The sequence below is a fragment of the Cupressus sempervirens genome, chromosome 4 (assembly GCF_028749045.1).
Source record: "Cupressus sempervirens isolate cs-2001-9-10 chromosome 4, ASM2874904v1, whole genome shotgun sequence".
NCBI lineage: Eukaryota > Viridiplantae > Streptophyta > Pinopsida > Cupressales > Cupressaceae > Cupressus > Cupressus sempervirens.
This window is the reverse complement of record NC_143121.1, coordinates 872,741,474-872,767,516: the sequence shown is the minus strand read 5'-3', so window position 1 is coordinate 872,767,516 and position 26,043 is coordinate 872,741,474. Positions and strand designations below refer to the sequence as shown.

The following is a 26,043-nucleotide window of genomic DNA, read 5'->3' as shown; positions in this document are numbered from 1 at the left end:
TTATTTTTAATCTGTTTGTTTTCATTATTTATCACATTTTCAGATTTGTTAGTACCTTGCATTCTTTTGGTTAATTAATTTTGAAATAATTTAGTTGCCTAAAATATCCAATAGATCCTGTATTCATGCAAATATAAGTATTTATTTTGCTGTCTAGGATTTTTTTATTTGAACTATATTCAATGCTCAAGTATATGTTGTTTACGGAATATGGTAAAGGCTTGTACTTTGAGAAGCTTTGTTTGATCTATTGCAGATTCACATCTGATGTGAAGATAAAGAGTATCTCTATTGTTGGTGGCCCTGGAGGAACAAGTCCTTCAAGATTGCGAGCGTACGACTTTTTTCTATCCTTATATCAATTTGTTTGGGCTGACATATTTTTTAATATAAAAGGCAACAATATGAAATGGCTAAGCAAGTTATTGCCTTACAGTTATAAGATCTTTGACACTGCTTTCAATTTGCTTTAGATGGGAGTAGCAAATTTTTTCTTGACATTGACATAACAAACCAAAAGATAAAAGAGTTTCATTTAATCAAAGAAAAACTCAGGAAATAAAAAATGCAGAAAAATTGAAAAAGATAGAGAAAAAACAACTTTTTTAAATATTTCATGCCAAATACATTGCAAAGACAGAAATCAAAACAAGATAAAAGTGTATGACATGAAATATGAATATGTTTATTAGTTTCTAAGATGCTGTTTGCAATATATTATTCATTAACCAGTCATTTTTGTCTCTAAATTCTACATTCAAATCTATAAATCAATTACAAATTAAAAAATATAAAGTCAACTTGCAAAGTAACAAAATAGGAGGAAACCTATGATGCTAGCCACTGATTCTATAGGGGGCTCTAGATTGTGATGTTGAAAGTGCCCACAACGATAGTTATTAATGCTATCAGCTGTTAGGTATAATAATCGTGGATTTGATCTTGGTTCGTATTGCTGCTCACAATGATTCTTTCTGATCTGAATCTGTGTTCTTTCTTGTACTGCTGTAGACATTTCAATCTCCCTTGATGCCCTTTCTATCAACATGCTCTTTACCTTTTAATATCTTCTTCTTTCAAATAGTCACAGCACTTAAATTGAGTCACATCTCTTCACCTTAGTAATGACACTTATTACTTTGGACCATTACAATATTAAACACAAAATGCCTCCTTTGATGTTTACTAATTTTAAGCAATCACTTAATCGGCAACCATATTAATCATATGAGTTTGGAAAACAGATCTTTATTATTTGTCCACCCTCTTCTTTGCATGTTATATTGCCGCTCTATCAATCACAATTAATTTACATCTCTCAAGACTCACACCATAATCAAACTGCTGCCCCTTTGGTGATTGTCGTTTTTTCATTGCTTCAGAATATCCTAAAGTCTTTGGTAATGTTGAGATTTTAAGGATCACTGCAAATATAATGCCACTATCTATATCTTATGTGTTTTCCAAGTGCAGATGCGAATTTATATATGTGTGTGTGTGTGTAGAGGAGACATGTCTCTATGGTATTTATAACTTCATAACCATTAGACAATATTGACACAATATATAATCATACACACACATGTGAGTTTGTCTAACTGATGATTAACCAATAACCATAAAAGGATTATCTCTAGATTAATTTAATCCGACAGAAGCTATAACGTTAACACTCCCTCTTAGCTAGGGAGGTTTTTTATAGAACACACTATACTCTCAAGCATATAGACAAATATCATCTCAATATGATATTCTTGGAAAGGATATTAACATATATCCATCAACTTAGATGTTATCTTTCGATATCATTCGAAGTATGATTCAACAAAGAAATATCAATCATATGATATTCATCACACTCATATTCTTGTGACATGGGCACTAGTATCGACATCAAGATCCCTTTCAACAAGAATATCACACTAAATCATATCTTAGAAGGATATAAGTTATGTGATCTCCAACACACTTTGGGACAACAACTGAATGTAGTCTATCAGATAATAGTCATGATCTCTATCATGACAAGTATCATGATCTCTGGCACTCCAGGACATCAACTTAATGTAGTCTATCATGATATGTTTGTTATCATGATCTCTGGCACACCGGGACAATAACTTAGTAGTCTATCATGATAACAGATCAAGCCATTGGTAAGATCGTCACTTTACAATGGCAACCTCACAGATACATTGATGAAAAATCGTCACCTTTCATGACATAATCCACATATGCAAATAGTAACTCTCATGATATCCACCACGAACCAAGTTAGAGGGTGGATACACCATAGCTGCTCTTAGAGGGTGAAACAAGGTCTTAGACCTCAAGCTTCTTTCTCATAGAGAAGAATGTATTACAAGGAATTTCACTTTGAACTTCTCCCTCTTAATCTGTTTACTTTTTCCGATCATGGTTCTTTTTGACAGAATGCCAGACTCCCTTTGACTCTGATATCAACCTTTTGACCTCCTCGACAAGGTTGCTTCTAATGAAGTGTCAGACTCCCTCTATATATAAGGATACTCATAATCTCAATTATTAAGGATATTCACTTCACGAGCCTCAGTTTATCCAGCCTAATCATTAGATGACTAATGAGTTCTAGATCAAAACTTCTTTGGAATAAGATCGGGTCTGCACAATATTTGGTGGCATGTGTAAAGTACCAACCTTCTTTTCCTAAAGAAAATCCCTAGACATAAAGGAAAAGATCAAGGAAATTAACTCTTATAGTACATACAATGAAGAGAGTGAATACAATGAGTAGAGAAATGTAATTCTCAAAGCTAATGAATACTTATCTGTGCATCCTTGATACAAGTTGCTTTAATGAAGGTCTATATTATCAAGTAAGAAAATGCCTCCATATAAGCATTTCTCAAACAATGGAAATGAAACATTGGTTATTAGTCCCCACCGCAATGTAAATTCCTACTCTTACTAGGTCTCAAAATCTTAGTCTATTTGTACTATGAGAGGGACACAATAGGAGCAACTCATTGTCCAAGTGGTGTTTAGAAACCCTCTGGATAAATATTATCATCCTATAATTTCTAAACAAAGATCTTTACAATTTTCTTGGAGAGAGATACCCAAAAATTGTCAAACCACAATCTTTATGCTAAACCCAGGCTTAGGATGAGATTAAACATGGCATGTCACAGAATGTCTTGAAAAATCCTATAATTCTTCTTCTTTTCTAGATAGACTTTATAATAGTCCTTAATTTGAATTGACCTCATATAGTGATTCAATTTACACAGTTGCCCCGGTACAAAATAATTTACCTCGATGATATTATCATAAGGAATGGAAGTAGTTTTATTACTTATATCGTTGACAATTACTTATTCAAGCGTTTGAAGCTTTAGGCCCCCTAAATATATCTCGTTATGTCCTCAAAGAGCTTATGTAGATATTCTCTTGGTAAACATCAGGTCACTTTGAAGCTCATTGGTCAAATCACTGCCCCCTTTTCATGTCCTCAAAGAGCTTATCTCCATTTATAGATGCACTTAGGTTGAAGTCTCTGATAATACCTCATTTTTAATTTTTAATTTTATTTTGTCAAATATCAATTTTATATTTTGTGGACTTCCTCATTGGAATTGCGTTCCATGGTGTTGGATGTACAGTGGCATTGGCAAATTTTATGATAATATAAGCATCGTCGATGCATCTCAAAAACTTGTAATGAATCAAGGTATATAACGTAAAGAGTGGCCCATCTGCATCCCCATAAAAATTTATGATCCGTCTGTCTTGCTCAAGTAACACGTTATAGGTAGGAGAGCATAACTGATATTGTAGTAGTTTTGCACTCTTTTGAAGTGCATTTTGAAACTATTCCAACAAGGAGCATGACATACTAACGGCCATTATTTTCAAAACATATAGGGTCTGTTTGGTTCGCAAAATTGTAGAAATCGAGATCTCTACAATTCTCGATTTAGCCACATAAAGGGTATACAATTTTTCATTCCTCTTTTTAGGATTTTACTTATACCATTTGTTTCACTTGGAAGATGAGTGGAAAGATACATTGTTATGTGTAAGATTAGAGTTGAAGGCAAACTCCAAAAAAGAGTCGAATCTAATTTTTTTACAATCCTCAAAAAGCATAACTAGGTTTTGATTTTCAATTCCTAGTTGCTAGTGGGAAGTTTGATAACCTGGTTTATGAACAAAATTAGAAGTCTGGTATTCTAATTCCATTTTGCTTATTTTGAAACAAATGCAAAATTTTTCAAATTCGGATTATAAAAAAGCCAATTCACGTCATCTTCCACGAACCAAATGGACCCATATGGAATGTTTAGAGACGTGTGGATTTGAATTCTTGTGAATGTTGGAATGAACATCCTTTAATTGGTTTTCCACAAAAAAGAGCACAGAATTTACCAAAGTTAGTTGCTACGTTGGGACTCATGTGATGAGGTAAAATAAAATTTGCTTGTCAATTAATGACATCTGCCTCTGTTAATGGGACTCTGTTTTTACTCACATTCCTTGATTTATGTGCCTGTGAGATTCGACAATCATGACGAAAGAGAAGAAAGAGTCGAGCCCCTATGACTGAATATGTGAAATCATAGACTTTGAAGATATGAACTCATGTAAGGAAATAGTCTTGTTCCACCTTATTGTGTGACACTTTTATGATCCCTTTAGATGTGGGTTGATGTGAAAACAAGTCAACTAGTCTATCTTTGATTAGAAATGAGAAGCGAGGAGCATTTCGTTTATAATGGAAGACGGGGCTAGAACATTCCACATAGGCATCACCACAGATTTCACACCATAGACTGCTGTTTTTGAAGGCACGTTGAGCACTACCAGATGCACACAACCATCGCTTGAGAGTTATTCACAAAACTTAGTAATGCTTTGTAGTTTGCTTTCCATGTCATTGATTTTACTTCCCCATCACTCCATATTGTACAGCACATCATCCTGTTGCTTCCTTCCTTTTATTCTGCGCCTTTCTATGTGGTGACAATGTTCTATCATCAACACACATGCGTCTAGTCTTGCGAGGTTATGATGCTTGATTTTAATTATAATAGATGCCCAAAGTCATCACCTCAAATTCTCTGTCTTCCGTTGCAATATCACTTGTATTTATCCTTCATTCACTGTCTGCTCCATCTCCTATGTGTTGTCCAGTATATTCTTTTGTCTTAGTGATCCATCTCTTTTATATCTTCTAATAGACTTATAAGTTCTTTGTTATTATTCTGACATATACATATATATCATATTAACAATTCTATTCATCTCTCTTATCACATATTATCTGCTCTTTTGTTATTCCCAGAAATTCGAATTTGCTCTGGTACCATGTTGAGGTTTTTAGGATCACTGCAAATGTAATGGCACTATCTATATTTTATGTTTTTTTCAAGTGCAGGTCCAAATGCATATAAATGTGTAGAGGAGGCATGTCTCATGAAGAGACATGTCTCTATGGTAATTGTAACTTAATAACCATTAGACAATATTGACACAATGTATAATCATGTATATAGATATGTATACACGTATATAAATATGTGTGTGTGTATATATATATATATATATATACATACATACATACATACATTGATACATGTATATAGATATGTATATATATGCATACATGTATATAGATATGTATATATATGCATACATGTATATATATATGTATATATATATATATATATACATATATACATATATATATATATACATATATATATATATATATATATATATATACATATGTATATACAACATATATATACCATTTTGTTGAATAGCATGGTAAGATAAGAGCCCAAGATAAAACTACCGAACTCGAAGAGTTCCGCCTGGAACCCTTCCACAATTGCAGCCCTGCTACATTTCATGAATCTAATGGCCTCACAAATCTTGGTAGGAGTAAACAAGTGGTAATGAGGAGGGGGATTGAGATGGACAGGGGGTTGGCCAAGGATATCATAAAGAGAGGTGGTATGGGTGGCGAGGGAGCAGAGATCAAGGGTGGAAGCCCGAGGAGGATGGCAGGGGAAAAGGGTACGCTAGAAAAGCTTGGGGTTGTGAAAAAGCATGTCGCAAAAAGATCTACACTGAGAAATGATAAATAGTTGTTTCTTGTGACGAATAGGGCGACGGTAAGAGAGATGCAACTAGGCAAAAAGGGGGGAGTCAGTAGCAAAGGCAGAGCGTAAAGAACAGTGGAGGGTTTTGCAATCATCATCAAACCATTGGTTCATAGGGCAAGTATTTAGGCGCTTGGTGTTATGCAAGGAAGTGGTACGGTGCAGGATGAAGAGGAGAGTCGATTCTCGAATTGTTGCGGCCAGTAAGTCAAACATGGAAGAAACCTAAGTAGAGTCTGAAAACCGGGCAGGGGAGAGGATACACTTGAGATGAAGGACAAAGAGAGCAAGATCACTCTTTAGGGAAGTGAAAGAGGATAAGGGGGCGGGTCATAGTGGACGCAGGAGGAGTACAAGGAGGTGGGGTGCGGGGGGAGAAGTGGATCACGAGACTGAGAAGGTCATGATTAGCAAGCAGGAGGCTAGTGAATAGTGAAGCTGGGAACAAAGTGGATGGAGGAGGTACTGGTGAGAGCATAATCCACGACACTCTCGCCACTAGTAGTGAGGCCAACAAGTAAAGAGCTCGAAACTGTAGAAGCAAGAGAGACCATTCAAAATAACCAGTCCAAAAGACTCAAAAAGATGAAGGAGGTGACGACCATAACATGAGAGCGGTCCTTGGACCTCCTCAAAGAGGCACTGCAAGCCCTAGCTCACAAGATTTGTCTCAATAGAACAAGTTAGATCAGATCCGCGGTCATGGAGGGAAGTTTGATGGTCCCTAGTGTGTGCATTAAAGTCCCCTAAGATGAAGATGTCACCCGTAATGGCAAATTTGGAGATGCACTCCTGCAAATCCATAAAAGGGTCTTGGTCGTAAGTACTGTGCAAAGCATACAATTTGGAGGTAGGTGGGAAGTAACAAACGATCACAAAGATGTCACTGAGATGATGACTCTTTCGGCCAATATGGATCCACAAGAATCTAGCATAGGTGTCAGAGTCTACAACCGAGATGGAGCCAAAAAGGTCATCTCTGATCAAGCAAGCAACACCTCTTGAAACACGAACCCCAGCCAAAGCACGAACCTCATCTCTATAGGCAAAGAGCCACTGATAGCCAACATAACCAGGAAGAGGGCGGGCAGGATTCTCATGAGTTTCTGTCAACCAAAATATCAGCAGACCCCAGTGCATTACGAAACAGATCAGGTGAAGTCCATAGCGAACCATTGCCATTCCAGCAGTTGACAAGCAATAAGTCAGTGAAGGGCTCAACCTTACCCAACTGCTAGGGAGACTGTCGTTTGGTTGATTTGGGGTTCCCAATCACTGGTTGGGGAATCGTGAATAACAACCTTAATGTTTTGAATGACCAACCACTTACCACTACTCCTTACATCGACAACAAGGTCCTAGCCTGCTTCATCTCGGCCACTTGTGATCTCATAAGATCCTCATCGATAAAAATTTTAGTGGAAAGAGGGAATAGTAACCTTTTTGCCCTAAGAAGCCGAAGTCTATCCGAAAGAGAGAGAAACTTGAGGAAGAGAGTGTTACTTGGGTGAAGCCAACACCTATCCAACGAGATATCAGAAATATGCAAAAAATCCTTGAGAAAGGAGTACCTTGCTGAAGTGGGGTCCATGGAGGAAGAGGGGAGCCCACATACATGTAGATTAAGTTTGCATGTATGTCTCACACATTCTTCAACAATTTTACATTGTACCAACTTCTCCACACTATCTAGAGATGCCTCACATTCCCTATTGCGTAGGAAGGCCCAAGATTTAACTTTATGCTTTGATCAGACAACAGATTGGAATGTTTGGCCACTAGATCAATTTGCTGGTCACCTATAGTGTCAATGTCAGTCACTTGATCAATTATGGACGAGAGGTTGTGTGTTCAGCTTAGTTGTTTGAGACATTAAGGTGGAGGAGAAGCTGGTGAAGGTGGTGGAATCAGCGTCAACCTGTAGTTTGAGTGTCCAGATAGTCTCGAAGAGAGTAGAAGCAGTGTCTCCAAGCTGCTGATTATCAACTTTGAGCTTGGTTACATGGTCATAGAGCCCTTGGTAAGTATGAGAGGGCTGCGGTTGTGAAGAAGCAATTGGAGCGGCCATGAGTGTAAATTAGGCAGAAAAAAGAGAAACACACACAACCACAATGGTAGAAAGTCCGGAGCAAAGCCAATGAGCTGAGGTAGCTGAACCAACACAAAATTAATGTAGAAAAGCTAACATTTCAAGTGAGATAAAACCAGTGGCAGACGCTTCGTAAACACAGTATCTAGAATGCCTGTCTAGAACATGTCAATAAAGAGTAGAGAGGAAGTGCAAAGACGACCAAAAGAAAATTGAAACATGCAAGAAGCCACCCAGAAAATTGAGATAACGAGCAAAGAATGATTAGGGCACAATCAATCCCCAGGAAGGTAGAAAGAAAAATCTTGCTACGGTCACGTGAACAGACAGATAGCTGACGCACAGGAAGGGACAAATAATGTGCAACATGACCATAAGATGGCACAAACAAGTCAAAATGGAGAGTCGAGTAGGCTGGAAAAGCTTCAAGAAAGCAAGCATGATCAGAGGAAAAAGAAAAGCACACGAGCACGATTAGGAGAAAATAAGTATGATGCGGGCAAGAGGAGAGATGACGAGCAAAGCAATCAAAGCTGAATATTGTCACACAGTATTCCATCGTGGTACAGAGTGGAGTCTAGGGTGATTGCGGGAAGAGACATTAGACGTGGGGAGGAAAAATTCAACAGGTTTTTGGAATGTGTATCCAACAATCAAAAATAATGGATTCATTATAATATTAAGCATTAAGAGGGAATGCATACTTAGAATAATTTAACAACAAACATTAAAGAACAAAACCTTAATTGGAAGTTCTAGGCAAATTGAGTAAGGTCCTATTAGGGGTCATTACAAGTGGGATCAGAGCATATTCTTTCTATCCTGTGAGAAATGTATATGGAAACGTATCAAAAGTAAAGGAAATAAAAACAAAATGAATGAACAATTAGCCAATGAAATGAGGGCATTCATGGATCAAACAAATTGTTGCCAAGTTTTAGTCTTACCCCTTTAGAGCTTGAAGTCTTTGGTATGAAAGTGAGTGTTATGTCTAAGTGTCCTTTAGTTCACTTCTCACCTTTCCCGAAGTACTCTACTTTCTTTGTTTGATGGTCTCCCTTTGCATTACCTTTACCTAATCTTTCTTAATGGGTTTCCTGTTTTTCTGGTGCACACAGGGTCTAGGCGATCTAGGCATGGTTGGCGTGTGTTCTGGCGTCCTCCCGATGAGAGGTAAGTGGTCCACTTTCATTCTCTGCTATCTTGCCCAATAATTCCATTTCCCACAGATTTCGAGGTTTTGAGTTGTTTTTCCCCTTGGGCATGCTCTATCATGTGTGTATCCAAAGGATGAAGCCATGACATTGATTAATAGGCTGTGAATATGATTTTGTCATGCCCAAAGGCCTACGAATCTGTGGATAGAAGCCAAAGTGATTCCCATACAAATTCATAGAGGTAAAATCAAGAACTACGAAGGAATACAAGTCTATGGGTTTTTTCTAAGTTGTTTTGTTCTGCTTCCGATGCTATATAAATTAGAGGCAAATCTCAGTCCCAATAATCAAGTAGTGTGAGCACGATGTTGAATGAACCATTTATGGGCTCATAATTAGTAAGGCATCCTTGAGATCTAGCTTCGAGGCCATCAGATTGAGGTGAAGGGTTGAGTCTTGTTTGTTGTGCTTCAATCTGGTAAATGTTGTTGAGAAAGGGGTTTTTTGTCCCAACGCAATGAAAAAGGTCATTTCTCCAGATGCTTTGAGAATAGAAAGTCAAGTTACTCTAAAATACGAATGTCTTTTGGAGATGCATGATAGATACTTCCGAAAAAGTTAGCGATGAAAGTGCAACCTCGATATAAACGAAATGCAATATTAAAGACTTTAGGCGGAAAGTGAAAGGACGAAGTGTGTAAGCCATTTGAGGATTACTCCCTGTGCTGCGATTCCGAATAAAAGGAAAATGGGTTTGCAGAAAAGAGAAGTTATTCTCTCTCTCTCTCTCTCTCTCTCTCTCGTTTATGTTAACTTTATCAAGTATATCTTTATTCTAGATTCTGAAGTGAAGTAAGGCACTTCCCGAAAAGATAAAGTACTTGTGTTGTTAAGTGATTCTTAGTCTATCCCTTTACTTTAAGTAAAGTAAGAGAGCTTTTGGGAATTTGGTATTTTACATGTAAATGAACGAAAAGTTTAAATAGCCGTTACTCATAGAATTCAATGCAAAACAACCATTATAATCGTTGGCCGAACTTAATTTCGTTCATCTGGCGCAAATGTTCTAATCTCTAAAGCTATTTCATCGGAATTGCATGCAATTGGTTTCTTCAAGTATATTTAAATGGCTATTTAATTTTATCGAGAACTGCATCTTGGTACAATCATAGTGAATGGAAATCAGAGTTGCTGGTTACGATAGGTTAATTGGCCTGGAGAGTGAGTTAAAAGAGTTTACAAACACATCTTTGAAATTCTACGATTTGGGTGATTTTCATAGAAGACTTAATTCTCAACCTATTCACCCAATCACTTAGAAACTTAAAGAGAGCGGATTGGTTGAAGCTGTCGGTTTTCCTATGGCAGTGCATGCACCTGAGCTTGTAAGGGAATGCATCAAAAGATACAACCCAGAAACAAAACAAATTTTGTTTCCTGACCAGTCTATTCTCATATCAATCAACAAGGCACTGATGCAGTCCGCATTTTGAATCCCCATGAACGAGTAGTATTGTGTTGTCGATTTTGGGTCTTCCATGTCCATGTTCAACGAGAAGACCCTCAGACGAGAAGACATGCAAAGGACATGGTTCCAGACTGCTTGCTCAAAGAAGAGCGAAATGCCAAAAACCCTTTTTGGCAAAAATTTGAAGCCAGAGATTGTGGATATCCTCACACTCCTCAGACTGAAAGGAAAAGAGGAGATGTTGGAGTTCATGGAGCACCATTTCTTCCTAGTACAAGCAATTTGTGCTGAGGGTATGCAGATCGATTGGGCATAGATTATCTATGATGAACTCGCCTCTTGGTTTAATTGGGCCAGAGGATTCAAGCAATTCTACATGTCCTCTTATCTGTTCCATGCATTAGCTACTCACCACTTGTGGCCTGACCTCCCTAGCATCCCAAATTATGATTAGCGCACCAAAGTCTATGATATTTACCCATATTTGCAGTTGCAAAGAAGCTATGAGGAGTACGTAGTAGTTAATGATGCTTTTACAATGAGGCCGTGCCAAGAATTACAAGGATGCCTTGAAAGGATATTCTCACCAAAGGCGATTTCAGCCATATGCCAGTTTGGATGCTCATTCGTTTAGTTTCCAAGACTCTTATTTGTGAATAGGAGCCTATGATGGATTTCCTAAGAGGTTATCCAGATATTCAGAAGACAAGGTGGTTCTAGTTGAGCTATGTTGACAGATCCTTGAAGTGAACACCCTGTGTTCTAATGTGAAGAATATAGCCGGGATTCCCTTCCCTATAGTGGTTGGCCCGCATGTATGTGCCTCTAGATTAGATGCTCGGAATTTTTTAAAGAGCTTTGAGAGCAAAATCAAGTTGTTAGACTATGAGGTACTCAGGCCTCAATATGATCCAGTTAACTTTGTAAAGGATCATTTAAAGTTGGGATATGCCTATAGGAATATCCCAGATATTGAAGACTTTTGGTTTGGGTGTCTCAATGAGTACCAAACTCGGGAGAGATTTTGGTCGTGGCTAATCGTTGACGAGATAAAATTATATAACAATTCTGTGGATGTTTTTGTCCTTGCAGATGATAGAGCCTACATGCACCCCATATCTTACGAGAAGATCAAAGGCACCCCAATTTTCTCTACCCCACCTGTAGATCCAGTCGTTGACACAATGGAGGTTCTTATGCAGAGGATAATCAAGAGAACAGACAAATGGGTGTAGTGGACCCAAGCAAGGAAGAAAAGGATTGGGAGCACTGGTTCCACGGGTGGAGTATCAATTGGAGCCACCTAGTCAACCGCAGCAACAACCACCATAGCTACTACATCAACATTTGCAGGGCCATTACAGTCCATTGGCCAAGGTGGAGACTAGCCTCCAGAAAAGAATGTGCCATTCACTCCCACTTGTGGAGCTTGCACTCTTTTGAACATCGGGAAAAATTGGGGAGAAGGAGGATGACAGGAATAAGGGGAAAGAACAAGAAATTAGTGGCCAAGCCATCTTCCCCTATTTAGGTCATCAATTTGGATGCCGACACTAACCCCATGGATGGCCAAGACCAAGATGCATCTTAGGAAGGGGATACTTTAGCCCCTTCGATAACTAAGGTAGCTGCCTTCCCTGTTGCTTCTTGGAGCAAGCCAACTCCATTAATCCCGAGGAAGCTGTTTGACCCCACTGCATTGCAATCTGCTATCAATGTACTGTGTATAGAGTCATGGCTCGAAGAGACCATTGATAGGAAGAAGAGGAGATATAAGGATGCAACCCCATCAAAGGAGTTGATCACACAAGTCACCACGTCTCAGCCATCCAAGAAGACAAAGAAGAAGAAGACAATTGCTGCACTGGCTACGGTTTCAACGATTAGCCATATGCTAGTCGAGATTGCTAAGCCACAGAAAGAAGGGAGGTTTCATGAGCTCTCAAAGGATGATTTCCAGAGCAAGACAGTGGATCTTGGAATCCTAGTTCACGACTCCATGGTGAACATGTGGAAATCTACCAATGAGAAAATAGAGGATAAGCTGGAAGAGCTTAGGGAAGAGAAGGAGATATTGAAGGCCTCAAACAAAGAGTTAGTGGAATACATAAAGTTTGCACTCAGGAGCACTTCTTCGAGTTAATTTGACCCGAATGCAGAGTTGAACAAGAACGTACTCCTAAAGATGCAACAAGAAAGGCAATTCGGGTAGGGAGGCCGAGCATGGGTAGATTAGATGAAGGTTCCCCTATTGGTTGAAAACTTGGGAACCCTAGTATTGGATGCTCATAAGCTCAGGGAAGCAGCTTCAAATCATCAAACACCCATTTAGAAGGCAACAAACAAGCTGATTGAGCAATTGGCTCTTCTATGAGAAGTAATAGACATGAAGACAAATGTGGCCATTGCTCATGGGATTTTGAAGACTGCCAAGCAGTCACTATTTCATTGGAAGAAATCCTTGGAGCTTGTTATAGAAAGCTCCATGAGATCTGCAAATGAGCTCAAGGATGTGCACGAGCTAGTGCAAAAGTTCATTGAAAAGTTGTTTCAATATTTGAAGATCTTGCACACAAAGTCCTTTGTGTCCACTAATGGCGAGCTTGTGGACATTGAGAGAATGAAATCAAAGTTCTTGGCATTTGTCGATGAAGCCGTTGACCCACTCAACTTCCAAGTGTCCAAGATCGAGAAACTCTTAGTAGATGTCATAACCCTATATTGACATATAATTAAATCTTCTAAATATTGAGTCAGCTATATTAATGAAATATTTAGAATAAGTATGTGAATGTTATTGAATATTAATGATGAATATTGAATATCAAAATAAATTCATTTATAAAATATATATATATATATATATATAGGGGGGGACAAAGATCATTAAAGAAAAGAACAAGATCGTCACTTTAAAACGGGTAGCATATGCAGTAAACAGTGGAAGGATCGACTCAGCAGTTGGCGGACAAAGAAGACAAGAAACCTAATCCAAGCAAGACATACCATAATTTAATTGGAAATCATATATTATGTGGACACCGGATTCAATAGTGGAGGGCCCAGACAATAATATGGGAGGGCAAAAGGACAGATACTTTTCTAGCATGGATAACACAAACAGAGAATAAGACATTGAGCATGCAAAACATCATAGCGTTTGGAATAAAGAAAACATTACCAAGTACCCTGAGCGAAGCCGAGTGGTGAAAAGGGAAGCAGAGGAAGTTATTAGACATGTCATGATAAACAAAAGAAGATGAATTGATGGTGCTCAGACGGCTACTAAGGATTGACAAGTTCATAATCACAAGGCCAATTAGACAGTGGTTAACGTCCATCCAATCGCCAATAGGCAGGCTCAGGCTACATTGTCATATACCTATATATTCTAAACAAAGAGAAACACAAACAAGCAAGGGGATCGATTGTTAGAATCCCAAATTGGCTTATGCTTATAAGGAACATCCATGCTACGGACAAAGCATCACATAGTCAGAAATACTATCTCCTCCGAAGCAGATGTAACTAGAGTGGAAAGACAAATAATTACTAACAAGAGAAAAGAATCACCAATGTGCATACAATCGTAAATCTCTACCTCAAAGCAAGAACACAATCAGATACGAAGGTGACAAGGTAACTCCTCTTAGTCTCGATAATTACAAGACAAGGAGAAACGTGTATGACGAGGAGCTCACACATCACAACTATGAATAGAAGAATAATGGAATAAGTAACTTTGATAATATTCATTGAAAGGCAATTACAAATGTACAGTCAACATCATTATAATTGAGGAAGTATGGAAGGATCGATAACATACAAGATATCTCGGGCATAACAACCAATGTTCATTATAGAAGCAACGTAAGAGAACATATGAGAATTGTAATCAGAGATAGTTAAATATTAAGAAAAAACATGGAACATAGGATTATAGGAGAAAACGACAAATAGAATTGAGGATTAGGGAAGACAAAGTTACATTGAAGATTACAATATTAGAGAAAATGATACAGAGAGGCAATACAAGTATACAAAATCAGAATAGTAAAAATAAAGGAATAAGAAAGATCTCAATCACAAAAGACAATGTTTATAGAGAAGACCATATAGTTGTAGATGTACTAGGGGTATGGATCCTTTGATAATTACCTAGGAAGAAATTATGTAGAGAGACTACTAATCCATGACTGATAGTCTTACATAACAGGAGGGCTTTATAACTCCCATAGAGACCAAGTAGATCTTGGTAGAGGCCATTTGGTAAGAATGTCATGACTCTCTTACGAGAACTCACAAATATTAAAGCGCATTCCTTGTGAATGTCGAGATTCCTAATTGAAATCTAGAGAGAGATTTACAGAGAATCTCTTAGAGGCAATATATATTGTAGTGGTCAAACATATGCATATGTTAGAGATAAGACACTTGGTAGAGGTGGGATCTCTACCAAGTAGTGTTATCAGAGATCCCAAAGAGGCCTAAGGGAGAAGCTCTTTCTATGACAATTACCTAATCGAGACGTAGTTCTCACCAGAGGGTTAGGTGATTGGACAAGGGATTTCTCCTGAAGGATTAGGATGGGTAGCTTGGGTAGTATTTAGATTAGTTTTTACTTAAATCTAATGTTGCTAAAATGTTTTACATACAATTTCTGATATTGTACTAACAAATGGTTGTAGGTTACAGCTTTCGAACCTAATAGGAAAATGGGGACATTACAACATATGCAATCATAAGGAGGGAAATGGAAAAATTCTAGTCAAGAGTGGTTGAAATAGATGAATTGATAGAGATGCATGACTACTAGATGGTTCGAGCCGACAATATCATCATTCTAGATGTCGAAGAGCTAAACAAAGTAACTGAAGCCATGAAAGCTTATAGAGCCAAATCAGTTACTTCAAAAAAGGCATGATGATTCTGATGCTTTTCTAGACATCTACCATTCTCCTTCTTTTTCCTAATTTTAGCCATTCTTCGCATTTTGTCACTCTGTAATGGACAATGAATCAAGCTTGTCCGATTTTTAGTCTTTCTGTTCAGAGATGCTATGTGAAGCAATCATCCATGTAATCGGCCATCTTGGGAAGGCCTATAAATGCAATTTTTTAAGAAGTTAATAAGATCGACAACATTTACTTTGGGCAAACTCCTGTAGTTGGGGCTACTATGTTTGACTCTGAGTTCATTTTAAGTTTTACTGTTCATTTAGTTTAAAGTAGAGTATATGGATTGTGAATGAACTTGGTTTTGTTTCCTTCGTTCAATAGATTGTATGTCTTTCTTTCTTTAGCATAAGCATGTCTTCGGTTCTCTCTAATGTATGCTGTAGTTCGTGTCTTTAGAGTAGTTAGTTGCATAAGGAGGCCGAAAACTTGTGTGTGGAGTAGCCGAGGGATAGACAATCCGGGTATTGTCAAAGCATCAACTAATTGCGTAATCCGGGAATTACTTATCTCGCCATCTCTTCCTTTTTTCCTGCTGTTGTAGCTGGTTATGCATTTTTCCATTCTTTGCATTGTAAGTCTGAATAGATTGCATATTGTGAGTTAGTCCCCCCTTCATTTGCCTAGGTTGTTTAAAGTGTTGAGCAACTTGGTTTTTGCCTCTTCTGCTCTCTGATTAGGAGCATACCCCCAAAACCCGAAAGACATATTCATTACATATATTGCATTCATAAGGGATTCCTACCTTTCAATTTAGGGGTCTTTGATAGATTACTACACTGACCCATTGTGTTGTTAACTTCTTTGTTTTACATAAACCATTGGGCAGTCTAAGAGTGAAGGTATAAACCAAAATATCAAGGAAGACAAATTGTTAACCAACACAAATCAAACCAACCAAGCTTTGCTCCAAGCACTACAAAATATGGGAAACTCAATTGATACTCTCACAAATAATTCCAGGAATGGGTGGGACGTAAGTTCTAATCACTCGGAGAATCATAATTGGTCCTCATCCTATAGAGTACCCAAACCCTCTTTCGTACCTAGAAGAGAAATCTTGAGGGAAGAAGGAATTGTACAACCCACCAATAGCACTTTGTAGAATGTGAGAGCCTATGATAGTTTGCAGCCAAAAACTAGAGAACTAATAACATTTAGGGAATTTTGTGAGGGCTAAAAACAAGAAGTGCCATAAAGGGCAAGGCAAAACTTAAATAAGGATTTAAAACATAAAGTAAACAAATTAACCTTTCCAAATTTCAATAGGTCTAGAAATCTCAATGTATGACTAGTTGCAGACATTAAACACTTACATCACCCTTCCGATGATAGAGGAATATTGTAATAACCCCAATAGGTTATAACTTCTTCAAATACCAAAAATTTTTATATTACAGTTGTTTGACATTCCGTCAAACACTTTGCAAGCAAGGGCCATCTGACTGATATAACTTTTCAAATTGCTGCAGTGGTTCTTGTTTGGATTTGCTTCAAAGAGAATGCTTACAAAATTGTTTAAGCAATGACCTAACATAAATATGCAACTAATTTTGGCAATAGTGAATGCATATATGAGTTCTAATCATGAAAATGATCACCTACAGCCAACTAGTATTTTAACAAACAGTTGGTATGCAAGCTAACTGGCTAATAAGAAATGATATATTAACGCTCAAAGACAACTATTAATGACAAGCAATTGTATCTCCTTGATTGAGAATGAGTATCCGATACAATATTCATACTAAGTTAGCGAAGACTCTTGGCATTTACAAAGATATCAAAATATGCTGATTGCTGGTAAAGTAATATGCACGTACAGCTGCCAATGAAAACTAATGCAATAGTAAATATCTAACTTCAATACTCCCCTACAGCAGTATGCTATTCACATGCATGATTAAATACAACTAAAGCCATGGATTGCTGATACCATTGTGAGAAATGTAAAAATGAATGATGTATCTATTAATGAATGATAGGTCTGATATGAAATGATAATTACAACAGCACTCTATAGTGAAAGGCAACTATGAAAATACACATCAGACTTGGCATATGAAGTCGCCTTAGAGAATAGATGTATTGCAATACCACTGAACAGAAAATAACCTCCTCAAATGCCCAAGTTGTGCCTCTCTAGCTGCCGCCCCTGATTGTAGATGGCTGTAATAATTTTCTTTGCTTTTTCGGATTGCTTTTTTTTTGGATTGCTTTTCCGGACCTGCTTTTTCGGCCTGCTTTTTTCGGTTCTGCTTTTTCGGCCTGCTTTTTTCGGTTCTGCTTTTTCGGCCTCCTTTTTTCGGAATGCTTTATCGCCCTGTTTTTTTCGGCCTGTTTTTTCGGCCTACTTTTTCAAACTGCTTTTTCGTTCTCAATGGCCACAAATATTTTTTCTCAATGTAGCACAAATAGAAGACTGAAGTATCTTCCTCCCAGCTGCAATAATTCAAGTGATATTTCACACCCTCAAAATTGCATACCAATTGAGAGTTTTCATTCTCAATGGCCAGTTGTGACTATTGCAAAAACCCTAGGCTCCACAATGCACATCAACAAACATCAACATCAACAACAACAAATCTGGATGATTAGAATGAAGCCTGGGGTGCCTATTTATTCTTTTTCCTCCACTTTCTCCAGAAGCTTCTAGAACATTATTTTGTTTTATGTATTAAGTGACTTTATAAAATATTTTATAATTCAAGTCACTTTATTAAATTAATTAAATATAAAGTTACCTTTTAATATTTATTTATTTGATAACTTTATAAATAATTAACTTAATACCACTTATTTATTTAATTAAAATAATTAATTAGTCATCCTCATAAAATATTCATTATTTTGGACAACCTAATTAATTAAATTAATTAAATCAAATTGCCTCCAAAATGGGGACATGACAGTCCGCCCTTCCTGAAATTGCTTGTCCCCAAGCAATGGCTGAACAATAAACCAATCAATCCGCCTGGATCCCAAATGTAGTCATGTGGTATACTGCTATCAATCAACACAGGCTCCTGTAATATCTTCTGCAATATAACCAAGAGGAATCCATAATCAAACTGACAATTACAGCTCAACCAAACTCCAAAATCACAACTGCCAACACAGTAAATACAATCAACGCATCCCACTGGCCTCTATGGAATGTACAATCCAACTCTGCAACAATGGTGAACGCTCCTGAATGAAACTGTACCAAGTATGGAGAATCCACACACTAAACAACTCCTGCAGTCAACACAACTCTGCAGATCACCAGCCACTGTCTCATAGCCATAACTCCCATGCACTGCTGATGGTGAAAAGACATCACAAGATAAACAGCAAGAAATGGAACCCAAACCAAATTTGCCTGCTATCAACTCTTTAGGACAAGGATCAAATGCTAACTGATGCACATACCTTGCAGTATAATGCTGATAAAAAGAACCAACCTCAGTCAACAGCTCACAATGAACAAGTGATACAACCCACTATGACTGATCACTAGCTAAGTCAGGAGATGTCATAGCCAAAGGAGTATTATCAATAACAACTACTGAAGCATCACTCCCAAACTCCTTCTCTAAGTCATGTATTATCAAGCTGTCAACCGCAAAACCTATCGCCATGTCATGCTCATCACAACTCTCATCCCGAGGCGTCAAACCGTCCCATAACTGATGACAAGCACTAGGAACCAAAGTACATCTCTGTATCATCATCTCATCAACATGGTCATCAAAGGTAAATTGATGAGCATACCTCATAGTGTAATGCCGATAGAATGCGCCAATCTCAGTCAGTGGCTCAGAATGCAATCCAGATGTAACTAACTGCAATCGATCACTAACCAAGTTGGAACTGACTACTACCTCTGAAGACATCACCAAGGGAGTAGTATCACTAGTAGGAACCATGCCAACTGCCGGCTTACCAACATCACACATGATCTTTGATACAACATCTCTAGTCTCCGTGCCATCAGTACTAGAGGCCACCACCATGTTAGGCATACCACAACAAACTGTTGCAGCACCCAACTCAACTGAACCTGACTCTAGTGGGAACGAACCCGATATGCCAATGTTAGTATCAAGGATGGACGCATCCCCATCACCACTATCTCGGACAATCTCGGCCATGGACATCCTCGGATCACCAGACACCACAGCTTGTGACTGTACAGAATCTGGTAAAGACTGCAATCGCTCTAACTCCATGGTCACCTTAGCCAAATGAAGCTGTGACTCCTTGAAAGCCAACTGTGTACTTTCAAGAATCTCAGAAGTCACCTCGAGCTGCTGAGTAAGCTCACTCACCTCATCTTCCTTGGCCAATAATGCATCGTATGCTGTACTCCCCCACTCCATAAGATAATCTCTATCGGCTACCAACTGCATATAATTTAGTCTCAGAATCCGAATAGCCTCCCATAATGAGTGGATCTCTGTCAAGGAAAGATAACTGCCTCCCTGCTCATCACTAGTAGGAGAACCCCATCCATAAACTGCTAACAACTGACGAGCAACATCGAAATGCTGGCAAGTGATAGCAATGTCTCGCTCACTAACTCTCAACTGACTAGACGCATGATGGCACTGGCTAGACTGTCTCCTACAAACCTCCTCTGACGCACTGTCTAAAGGAGTATCCTCAAAGTTACTGGTCTCTAGAGTATTACCATCCATATCCTACGAATCAACTCTAAAGCTCATATCAACATATGGAGTATCAAAAATTGTAGCATTGCTATCCAACTCTTCTGTACCAAAAGAAACTGCCAAGGAAACTAAGTCTTCAAAACTGTCCACTGCATCCTCCTGGATGTCATCAAGGCCAATATGATCCTGGGACTCATCTGTACACACTGCCAAATATGAAAGATCATCAACACATTCCAGCAAGAATGGTCGACTGGATATATGAACAAAGCCCATCACTGGTGTATAAAAACTAATACCAACATCGGACAAGCTGTTGGCACAAGAAAAGACAACACCGTGCAATCTGCTAATCAAATCCATGATAGCACCCAAACAATCACTGCTACCAAAAAGTGATAAAGATCTCCAGTCAACTGAATCCCAAACGCCAATATAACAATCTCGAATCCATATCCGTAAACTAGAATCAGCTGGTAACTCAAGTAGACTTCTCACCTGAGTAATATGACCAATACCAACTAACTCCACATACCTGTTTGACATTGTCCCTGTATCCTGGATGTGAATGCAAGATGAACTCACAACATTATCAGCGACCGCATATGATCCGCCTGCCGCAGAAAGCTGAGTATCAGGAGTGCAAGATGAAACTAAACTCAACTCCATGCCATGCTTATCCCCATGTCTCTCCCAATCTTGTAATGTCAATGGAGTATTTACCAAAGAAGCTTGAGTGTCCTCAAGCTCGCGAGAAAGCTTGTCAACTTCCTTCCTCCTCAAGGCATCTGAATAGTCTCTGACAAGGCTAAGAAGATGGTCACGATCTGATAGAAGATGTAAATAACTCAACTTCATCGTTCCCATTCCTTCCCTAATCGCCTGTAAGTCAACACAAGAAGACTTTCCCTGAACTCCCTTATGTCTACCCTGTAACTGAATCATCCGAATGTGATCCTCTATCATATCCCACATTTTGTCATGATGAGGTAATGAAGTCATAATACTGTCTTCGCTCACCTTCAGCTGGTTGGACAAATCATGTGAAGTACTACCAATCTCAACCTCATGTGACGAAGCATCTATCTGTGCCTGGTACTCTCTCTCAGCAAAGTCATGAATGCTCAATGTCTGCTCATCTCTACCAAGTATCTCACCATCATGCACAACAACATCCTCATAATCATCATCCGAACCCACTACGTTGTAGTCACTGCCTCTTGGAACTAAACCATCCCGAGTACCTGTGACATCACCCTTTGACGACCTGTATACAATTGTCTCAACTTGAGTATCAAGTTGATCGTTACTATCAATCTGCGTAATATCCATTCCCACTACCTCCTGAAGTATTGTGTGCCCAACATCTTCCTCCAAGCTAGTCTGATTTTTGTCCTCTCTAGATTCGACTATATGCTCGTCACCAACTGCTGCAAACTCCTTGTAGAGGTTTCTAGATACCTCACTTGTAGAGACCTCTTGTTCCTCTTTGTCTTTGTTCTGTGATGTAGTCCTCTTAAACATGGAAACCATCAATTTATTCATCCTTTTCTGACTTTCATCCAACCTTTTCAAATTTTGTCTAAGCTTCTTCATATCCTTGTCCCATTGCTTCTGGGTACTTGAAGTAAACATGATTAACTAACTGATTCAATGTCCAATCTACCCAACAGGATGACAGGTTAATAGCTTTGATACCACTGTAATAACCCCAATAGGTTATAACTTCTTCAAATACCAAAATTTTTTATATTTCAGTTGTTTGACATTCCGTCAAACACTTTGCAAGCAAGGGCCATCTGACTGATATAACTTTTTAAATTGCTGTAGTGGTTCTTGTTTGGATTTGCTTCAAAGTGAATGCTTACAAAATTGTTTAAGCAATGACCTAACATAAATATGCAACTAATTTTGGCAATAGTGAATGCATATATGAGTTCTAATCATGAAAATGATCAGCTACAGCCAATTGGTATTTTAACAAACAGTTGGTATGCAAGCTAACTGGCTAATAAGAAATGATATATTAACGCTCAAAGACAACTATTAATGACAAGCAATTGTATCTCCTTGATTGAGAATGAGTATTCAATACAATATTCATACTAAGTTAGCCAAGACTCTTGGCATTTACAAAGATATCAAAATATGATGATTGCTGGTAAAGTAATATGCACTTACAGCTGCCAATGAAAACTAATGCAATAGTAAATATCTAACTTCAATACTCCCCTACAACAGTATGCTATTCACATGCATGATTAAATACAACTAAAGCCATGGATTGCTGATACCATTGTGAGAAATGTAAAAATTAATGATGTATCTATTAATGAATGATAGGTCTGATATGAAATGACATTTACAACGGCACTCTATAGTGAAAGGCAACTATGAAAATACACATCAGACCTGGCATATGAAGTCGCCTTAGAGAATAGATGTATTGCAATACCACTGAACAGAAAATAACCTCCTCAAATGCCCAAGTCGTGGCTCTCTAGCTGCCGCCCCTGATTGTAGATGGCTGTAATAATTTTCTTTGCTTTTTTGAATTTGCTTTTTCGGATTGCTTTTTTTTTTGGATTGCTTTTCCGGACTTGCTTTTTTCGCCTCTACTTTTTCGGCCTGCTTTTTTCAGACTGCTTTTTCGGCCTACTTTTTCAAACTGCTTTTTCGTTCTCAATGGCCATAAATATTTTTTCTCAATGTAGCACAAATAGAAGACTGAAGTATCTTCCTCCTAGCTGCAATAATTCAAGTGATATTTCACACCCTCAAAATTGCATACCAATTGAGAGTTTTCGTTCTCAATGGCCAGTTGTGACTATTGTAGAAACCCTAGACTCCACAATGCACATCAACAAACATCAACATCAACAACAACAAATCTGGATGATTAGAATGAAGCCCGGGGTGCCTATTTATTCTTTTTCCTCCACTTTCTCCAGAAGTTTCTAGAACATTATTTTGTTTTATCTGTTAAGTGACTTTATAAAATATTTTATAATTCAAGTCACTTTATTAAATTAATTAAATATAAAGTTACCTTTTAATATTTATTTATTTGATAACTTTATAAATAATTAACTTAATACCACTTATTTATTTAATTAAAATAATTAATTAGTCATCCTCATAAAATATTCATTATTTTGGACAACCTAATTAATTAAATTAATTAAATCAAATTGCCTCCAAAATGGGGACATGACAAATATGCACTCCAATCTGCTATGCTCTACTTAGAAAGTATAATACATGAATGGTGGTTATCATGGAATCCATACTTAGGGCCAACCTAATGGTAGGTCTTATGAAAAATTTGTTCAAAGGCTTATTAAAGATTTGATAGAAGACACCCCCAAGAGGATTTTAAAATGTTGACACAAATTAAGCAGCAATAGATATTTGAGAGTTATATTGATGAATTTGAGAGAATCTCAGTATGAGTGACAAGAGTAGATGATGGCCGACTTATCTATCATAAAGGGATTAAAAGATTCACTAAAAGGGTTGGAGAGTGCTTTAAAACCAGCAATTCTCCAAGATGTCTTTGGAACAATTTTAAACTTAGAAGCCTCATCAACAAGCAATAGACCCTCAAGAAACCATACGAGACAATTCCATGGTAAGGATGAAAAGCGTAAGCAGGAATTCCCAAAGAGAAAATCCTTCCACTACAATGAAAACTTTGAACGTGGACATATATATGCCAAGATGAAAAACAAGTTTTCGTAAAATACCTCCACCCCAAAATCAATCCAACGATTTTTGTTTAAAAAAAAAAAATTCTGGAAAAGATTCCAGATTAAAAGAGACTCAATTTTTTTAAATTTTTTTGCCAAATTTTATGAAATCTGATTGACCTGCTCTGATACCTTTTTATGGTAAATTGATGTTATCTTTTTGTATTAAATAGATGAGATGAAAGCTCCTTGAATAGATTTGCTAAGATGATGTTTCTAAAAGAAATGATCATGAACTAAATATGAAAATAGAAACTACTTAAATAAACATTACAAAATGTTAATACAGTGGTCCAAACTCATGTTTCATCTCTAAAGTTTCTGCAAATTCTGCTATAAATTAGACTAGGATGATACCTTTTTATATTGCCGAAGATGGTCTTGAATGTATAGACGTGTCTATGAAGTGTAATGAATAGTATAATTACTATTCTGAAATGTTCTTATCTCTGCAATAAATCGGATAGGGCAGTATTGCTAAAGGAGCAGACCATATAATTTTTGTGTGTCCTTTATCCATAATAATACCCTACATAAATATGACAACCAAGGGGCATGTCCCTAGAAGGGACATGACCCTCTCTAGGTCGGCCCTAAATATATTCTTCTAATCAGCGTCTAATGGAGGAATAGAATTTGTTAGTGATATAGACTAAGTTAGTTTAGACAAGTTTATTCTCAAACAACATTCTGAAGGAGACGCTGATCATACCTAAAGAATAGAACGACTATATATAGGCCTTTAATAGTAAGGTATTTCATGCATAATTAAATCTGTACGATATGTACAATCAGATTAGTATGAGATCGAAGGTATAGAATTAACACTCCCTGTTAACTTGATAATCATACTGAGAGATAACATATCTAGCATCATCAATTAAGATGAATAAGCATAGATTGATACTCTATATTTATCTAAATCTTTTAAGCATGTGGTTGTTGGACTAATTGCCAACGTTCCCCTTCGAGATTTGTGACATGGCTTAACTACCTCCTGTGTTCTAAGTCTAGTCATTGTATCAAGCATTAACAAGTCAATCTTTTGGTACAATGACAAGCCTAGCTTGTAACAAATGGTATTAGAGCTTGGTCACAGGTTCGAATATTTTCAGGTAATGTTGAGGGGGGGATTGTTGGACTGACCGCCAACGTTCTCCTTCGAGATTCGTGACATGACTTAATCGCCTCTTGTGTTCTATAAGTCTAGTGCTTGTATCGAGCACTAACAGGTTGATCTTTTGGTGCAACAACAACCCTAGCTTGTAACAATGGTATCAATGAACACATGATACTATGTCATATTACTATACCTGTGATATGACTTATCACTTATACTTGTGATAACAATATTGCATCGAATGCAATATACAGGATAAAATTTAGAGAATGATTAAATTCTTCCTTTATTCAAGTTGTCACTCATAGGTATTGGCAGGCCTATATCACAATATGATACTGAGTTAAGATCTACCAATTCACAGGATAAACTCCGGAGAATGATTAAATTCTTCCTTTATCCAAGTTGTGAGTCATAGGCATAGAAATGTCTACATCACAATGTAATCTTGAACTCATTTGGATTTGACAATAGATCTCTACCGTTCAACACATTATCTAAGAGATTGCCATCTTTCATAATGTCTTTTTTTCAAGTGTTCTTTATCTCAGAGATAGTCACCTCTTAGATAATGAATACAAATGGTGAAGTGCATAATAGTCAATAGCCTGACAATAATGATTTTAATTCAAAATAATTAATAATTAAAGAATACAAATGTATTACAATTTAACCATACCATGTTTTTCCTGAAGTGAGCTATC

The 26,043-nt window shown here is 37.5% G+C and overlaps 1 protein-coding gene across 3 annotated transcripts in view; it reads left to right on the top strand.

The window, feature by feature from the left end:
- The window catches only part of LOC149564182 (PITH domain protein (DUF1000)), a 167,648-nt gene that overhangs the window by 74,630 nt on the left and 66,975 nt on the right, over positions 1–26,043 (top strand). For all 3 annotated transcript variants that reach the window (XR_016364167.1, XM_089827244.1, XM_089827243.1), the window contains one exon: positions 257–334. Coding sequence is in view for 2 of the 3 variants with exons in the window: in XM_089827244.1 (XP_089683370.1) it covers positions 257–334 (78 nt within the window). In the remaining variant the exon portion in view is untranslated. The remainder of the gene's footprint in view (positions 1–256; positions 335–26,043) is intronic.